The sequence below is a fragment of the Nelumbo nucifera genome, chromosome 4, assembly GCF_055504915.1.
Source record: "Nelumbo nucifera cultivar China Antique chromosome 4, China Antique-T2T, whole genome shotgun sequence".
Taxonomy (NCBI): Eukaryota; Viridiplantae; Streptophyta; class Magnoliopsida; order Proteales; family Nelumbonaceae; genus Nelumbo; species Nelumbo nucifera.
Window position 1 is genome coordinate 96,460,326 of NC_142652.1, and position 6,328 is coordinate 96,466,653.

General features: G+C 40.7%; 1 protein-coding gene across 2 annotated transcripts; it reads right to left on the bottom strand.

Annotated features, from left to right (window-relative positions):
• Positions 1–392: 392 nt before the first annotated feature.
• On the bottom strand, positions 393–3,649 carry LOC148800879 (uncharacterized). 2 transcript variants are annotated; one of them, XM_088902407.1, is made up of 2 exons: positions 3,321–3,649; positions 393–3,182 (listed from the first exon to the last, which is right to left on the bottom strand). In XM_088902407.1, the coding sequence occupies exon 2, from the start codon at positions 3,138–3,140 to the stop codon at positions 2,424–2,426; it is 717 nt and encodes a 238-aa protein (XP_088758533.1). In that variant the 5' UTR covers positions 3,141–3,182; positions 3,321–3,649; the 3' UTR covers positions 393–2,423. The 2 variants fall into 2 exon arrangements, with proteins under 2 accessions (XP_088758533.1, XP_088758532.1); XM_088902406.1 differs by having other exon boundaries at positions 393–3,223.
• Positions 3,650–6,328: the final 2,679 nt, after the last annotated feature.

Below are 6,328 nucleotides of genomic sequence, written 5' to 3' on the forward strand. Positions count from 1 at the left end.
TTTCTCCCTCGGTACACTTAGCCAAAAGCTGGGGTGCTCCCTTCTTAGGAAGGGAGAGCTCGGGGCCCCTTAGGAGGAGCTCGGGGCGCTCCACCTTCAGGCTTGGGGCGAGCTGGGCCTTGCTTCTCGGCGAGTTATCACACCCGCTGAGTCGTTTGGTCGGGGCTCGACGAGCTTGTTACGCCGAGTTGCGGCCAGGCTGTCGCGCTGAGTTGTCGCTTATGCCAGGTCATATACACGTGTCCCCGTGTTACGAGGTCGGACCAAATCACCCTACATCACTAGCTGTTGAGACAAGCTGCCCCAACTTCATTTATAAATAAATTAGCACGAGTCTCATAAGTGTCTAGATTAAGGGGTTATTTCATATAAACATACCAATATCAACATAAAACAATAATGTACTTTTATTCGTTTACAAATAAATGTATTTGTACATCAGTTAGATTGGAGCTGAGGGCATATACTGTCTAACAACAAGCTCCTTCTTCAATTCCACATAACAAAGTCTATTTGCATGAATCCCTGACCCCGACTAGCTTATTTCAAATGTTGGTGTGTTCACATTTCATTGGGGTCTCATGAAACCATGGTTGCAACAGATTTCCTGGCTTTGAGAACAACCACCCTTCTTAAATGGACCCTAAGGCCCTATTTGGCAATGTTCCGTGAGAGTATTTTTGTTGTTCCCACTTCCCAGTGTTCTTGCGGAATAGAACACATTTGAGAAAAAAATGAAAGAAACGAGTGACAAACTGACGCTCTCAAAAGAACACCTTCTCTGGAAACACACGGTTCCCACAACGTCCATGTCTAATAACGAACACGTGTGGGACGTTCCCACGTGAGAGAAGGGGGTGGTATTGTCATTTGTGCAAAAATATAAACTCAAGCCCTATATAGCAGTTCACGTTCATTTAACCTCACTGCTACTGCACAACCCAGAAGAGAATTGAAGTCTTGCTGCGTCAAGAATTAGACGATGATCGACCGGAAAAGGGGTCGCTGGAGCTAAGTCAGAGAGGCTGCTTGAGAATGAGCAACAACCGTTGAGTCTCGGCTATCGGCCATCATTGGTTTCATATGTTCAACAGTCGTTGAGTATCGGTTGTTGGCCATTAGAGCAACAGTAGGTCATCAGCAACCGTTGTTGTCGTTCAACTCATCAATGTCGAAACCTATCATAAGGATCCGATCTTGGTTTCCTCCTCCACCTCAAGGAGTTTCTATGCATGGGGATGATTTCAAGCTGCTATCAGGAATGGAGGTCATTACCTTCCAATATTTCTCTTTTACGTCATATTCCATGACCCCTTTTTGCTCTCCTCCATTACTGCCACCCACAAAGCACCACTGCTCGCGGGGAGTAGAAATGATGGCCTTTGGGCTGGCACTGAGGAAGGGCCACACCTCCTTTATCTTTATCTTGGACCAAGACTCAAGAATCAAGTTGTAGCACTCTGCGTCTGATTTGAATCACCCTTGTCTCTTGGTGCCGTACTCGCTAACCACCCAGAACCTGTTGTCGCCATCGCAGGACAATCCTTGACACTCATCCCTCTCCTCCACCGATCGCAAACTGTTCTTCTGGATGTCGTGTTTTCCCGCCATGTGACACTCATCCCTCTCCTCCAAGAATAAGAAATCAAATTCTTGTTGTTCTAGCATAGGAATTTCTAAAGGAACGAAGAACAGGTGGGAATGTTGCCAAACAGGCCCTAAATGTTCCGCTTTGCATTCAGCCCACTCTTCTTAAGACCCCACCTAGCTAGACCAAATTTGAGTAATTCCCTTTTTCATTTTTTGCTTTCAAGGAAGTTTAGGGCTGCAACTAGGGTCAAGCCGAGGTCGGCCCAATCCTGGCCTTGTCTTGTAATGCCAGATGGGTCTGGGCCTAATCCAATAGTCCCAATGAATTTGCGAAAACCACATGTCAGTTGGAATGGTTTTAAAAAACGGTCGGAAAATGAAACCATTTTAGCCACTGATTCCTAGATTAAACGGTCTGCCAATCCAGTCCGAAGCTCGATTGGATGGTTTTGGGGTCCAAAACGGACCTAGAGCCATGACCGATTCCCATGTTAACCGATCCATCATCCGGTCCGGTCCAATTTTCAAAGGCCCAACCAACCAAATGTGTGGTGATACAACGGCAGCATTCAAACCTATTTGATACCTCGTAGGGAATAAATAACTATTTGATACCGTAAAATATTTTCATCTTTATTAGTAAGCAAAGTTCCAAACCAGGAGAATTGCTTTGAGTTTGCGTTTATCGGAAAACAAAATTTGCTGCCTGCGACCTGCGTTGCTCAATTTACAACTGAAAGGCAAAAGGTTTGTTTGGGTTTCCTGCACTAAGGTCGGCTCTAGCCTTTGGGTTCCCTTTATTTATTTATTTAACAGACCGAACCGCCTCACAATTATCTCCTGCAAACCTTCATCTCTAATCGTTGGAAAATATTTTCCAACTCTGCCATCTCCTTCTCAATCCTTCTCTGCCGCTCATTGCATTCTCCGACTAGCTGACGGAAATACTGAATCCTCTTGAGGCCTGCCGAAACTGCCAGCCCCATCTCTGCCATCTTTGCTTGCATTTTTGTATTCTCATCCTGTGATTCTTTCAGTTTCTTCGTCAAGAATCGATATCCATCTAAGGACCTGAGGAGATTCTCCGAGAGAAGCTTGTTACGCTCTTGCAGCGCAGCAGCGTTCCCTTCGTCGTATCCTCTTCTACAGTTGCAGTCTTTGTTTCCGGCAGTGCAAGCTTTGACCTTGGCCAATAACATCTTGTTCTGTGCTTTAACATCGCTGAGGTGTTCCTTCGTGTCTTTCAGTTCGTGAACCTTTCGAGAAAGCTCCCCTGCTATTATCTCCTTCTCCTTCCCCAAGCCTGAGAACATCCGTTCCAGGCTCTTCCGTGCCGCCATGCTCGCACTGAGCTCCCTCCGTAGCCTCTGGTTCTCGTCTGTCACCGGTTCGTTTGGCTTCTTTTCTCTTGGTGATACCCTGTTGTTAAGCTTAAGATCGGTGTTGCACCGTCGCAGAACGGCCATCCTTCTCCTACCAAGCGTTTGCGTTTTTTGGATCCGTGCTTTAACGTCGTCGAGAATGGTTAGCATGCTGGCAACTCTTTGCATTTTCCGGTCATCGAATTCTTTAGTGCTTGCGTCTTGATGATCCTGGATTAATTTCAGTAGCAGCCTAACATTTACTGCCACTCCTAAAAAATAAAAAAAAACTAAAGGAAGTAAATAAAAAATGGAAAAAAATTCAACTTGAGAGAGAGAGAGAGAGAGAGAGAGAGAGAGAGGGGTCACCTTCTAAAGTTGGATCATCTGGCCGCTCAAGGCTACAACTCGCCTGATGGAGTAATTCAGGAGATGCATTTGAAGTTCTAATCATCATATTGTCTAAAATCTTCAACCAGGAACACAGGACAAAAAGGCTTTATCTATTAGACAGATCCAATTCCAAATGCCACTGTAATGAATGGAAAAAATGGACGAAAAACTGAGGACAAACAGAAAGAGGAAGAAGAAATGCAAAATGGGTTTCTGTAAGAAGTTTCTTTTCTGTTGTTGAGAGATACAAGAAAGAGGGTCTAACTATGGCCCTCTCTCTTTGCTCTCTGCTCAATTCTCCTCTGCCTCCCTCTATTGATATATTCATATGCTGGAAGGTGGGTTTAGAGCTGTTTCTCTCTCCGAAACCATGGGTGACGGTTTGACCTTTTCACGGCTGTAAGTTGGTTTGACCTTTTTTGTACAATAAAACTACTGGTTTCTCTGAGGTCCGGATTTGTTTCCAATTCCCATTGCCTGGTTTGGGGGTTGACTGACGGTTGAATCACATCTCCTTGTATGGAAAAGTAATTATAATCACAACTTTCAAACTCTTACCCACCAAGGTTGGACATGATGCTTAATTTTACGGTGCAACTTCACTTGGTCTCAGCCTGGTTGGTGGCTCAAACCCAACCCTAGGCCCAAGAGGCCAAGACCCAATTAATTAAATATAGATGTAGTGAGTTGTTTGGCCAGTGCCAGGTATATTAGCAAGTAAACCCATGCAACGCATGGGGTTGAATAAAAATTTGGTTAGGTTTGGGTGGATAAATCTGGATTATGGCATCAGTTTGGGTTGAAGCAAAGGTTTATATTTCCATCTAATTTATAATTAACATATCTTGTTTGTTAGAGAGAGAGAGAGCCAAGAGGGGTATTTAAAAGGAAAGAAGGGAGTTAATGGAAAAGAGAGATTTTACAGATTAATATTGACGATTGGATGGATGGAGGGAGGTCACTAGTTTTAATAATGATATGATTAGAGAGAGTGATAATGTGTTTTATTAGAGAAAATTAAGACATAAGATAGTTTTTACTATGACTTATATATTTTAATAATTTATTTAAAAATAAATAATCATGTGTGAGAAAAGAGAAGAGGGGGAGGTCTGTGTGAGGTATGAGGACTTTTGGATCTCCTCTTTTCTCTTTATAATATAGATTAATGAAATCTCATAAATAATAGGGATGCAAATGGATTAAATTGGATTCAAATTGAGGTATATGCAAGTGGTCCTATAATGTAAGTCCTATATCTAATCCCATCCGACGATCTAACGGATCTTACAAGGATTAATTCGAATTGGGGTATATTCTAATATGGTCCTATAATGTAAATCCTATATTCGATCCCATTTGATGATTTGAAAAATCTTACAAAGATTAATTCAAATTCAAATTCAAATTCACTAAGGATTAATGTCTGATATATCTAATTCTGATATGATCCAATTTAATTATTAATAGGAAAAAACAAAGTAGTCTATACAAAGAGAAAAACATATTTTCAACCATTTTTGTCATACATATTTTAAACAAAATGAGGGTATACATGTTTTTTTAGAAATCAACATAAATAATATAAAAATCAAATTACAAAAATGCAATATATATATTTCCAATTATTTGATTGAAACATGTGAAAAATACATAAACTATCAACTATCCTTCATATAGATTCACAATACCTGGATATCTAAGAGAGATTTATAATAAACATAAAAAACAATAAATAAAATATATATAAAAAAGAGGGGGGAGTTTCTTGTTGTGATTGTTCTTTGTTGAATTGATTAAGAATTTTGTATTTGTGCTTGTGCATGCCTTGGGATCACTATGTGGGCTCCACCTATTGTCCCTCTCCCCCATTTCAGTCTTACCTATACTGGTTCAGCTGACTGCATTGGGTTTGGAGTCACTAAAAGTAGAAAATGATTTTGATATAACTTCGGAAGATCCCATCACCTCTATTTCACTTAACTGATGGGTGGTGATTCCAAATCAGCCCAAGTGAGTAGTTTCCCAAGGCTTGCAGGTATAATAAGTTCCTTTGTTGAATGTCCAATTATGCTAAAGTCGAACGTTCATTCAAAGTTATATTCCACCGACGGGGTTTTGATATTTCATCAAATTCTTTTGTTACTAGAGGAAATATCAATGATTATGGACTTTCTGTCACTTTGTGCTCAAATAATATAGTAATTGTGGACTCATTATGTGATGTCTTTAATCGTCTAGATTTGACCATTCATCCTATAGGGCTTGCAGGAGTTGACCTTAAACAATTCCCTCAAGTCCACTAAAAGTTTAGTGTTGGAATTGTCAGGAGTTAGGGTCGGTCCGCCCACCTGGTTCATTCAGTGAAAGAGTCCTTCAATCATAAAAACCAAGAATTATCTTCCTCAGTGAGACTAAGTGCTTTCTTTAGGTGTGTGTAGGAAAATTTCATGAAATTGGATGCTCAGGTGGTTTGGTGTTGTTATGGGATCTTAATATAGATTTGAAAGTAGACATTATTGATAAAAACATCATCCTTTGTAGGATTGTGAGTTATCAGGGGTGATCTGGTTGTGAAGAGCTAAAGAAATCTAAGAGATGCTTGTTCATGAATAAGATGATTCAGATAGCTAGTAGATCTCTTGGTCCTACATTAGAAAAAATAAAGTTGGTGGAAGGAAATATAGGTAGTCCTACATTAGAAAAAATAGAATCTTTCTTAGGGAGTGTAAGCTAGTTGAGATTCCCTCTTGTGGCTTGAAGTACACCTGGTTCAACAAGTGTAGGGATGAGAATGTCAAGGTCAAATTTGATAAAGGCTTGTGCAACACTGACCGACGACAAGAGATGTTGTTGGATGCTAAGGCGTTTTCTCTTTGGTCACCTTTATTTCTGACCACTTAGCTATTAAAAAAGAAGGAAAAAAGGCCTTTTGGGTTTGAAGAAATGTTGTTAACACATGATAATTGTATAGAAATTAAAAA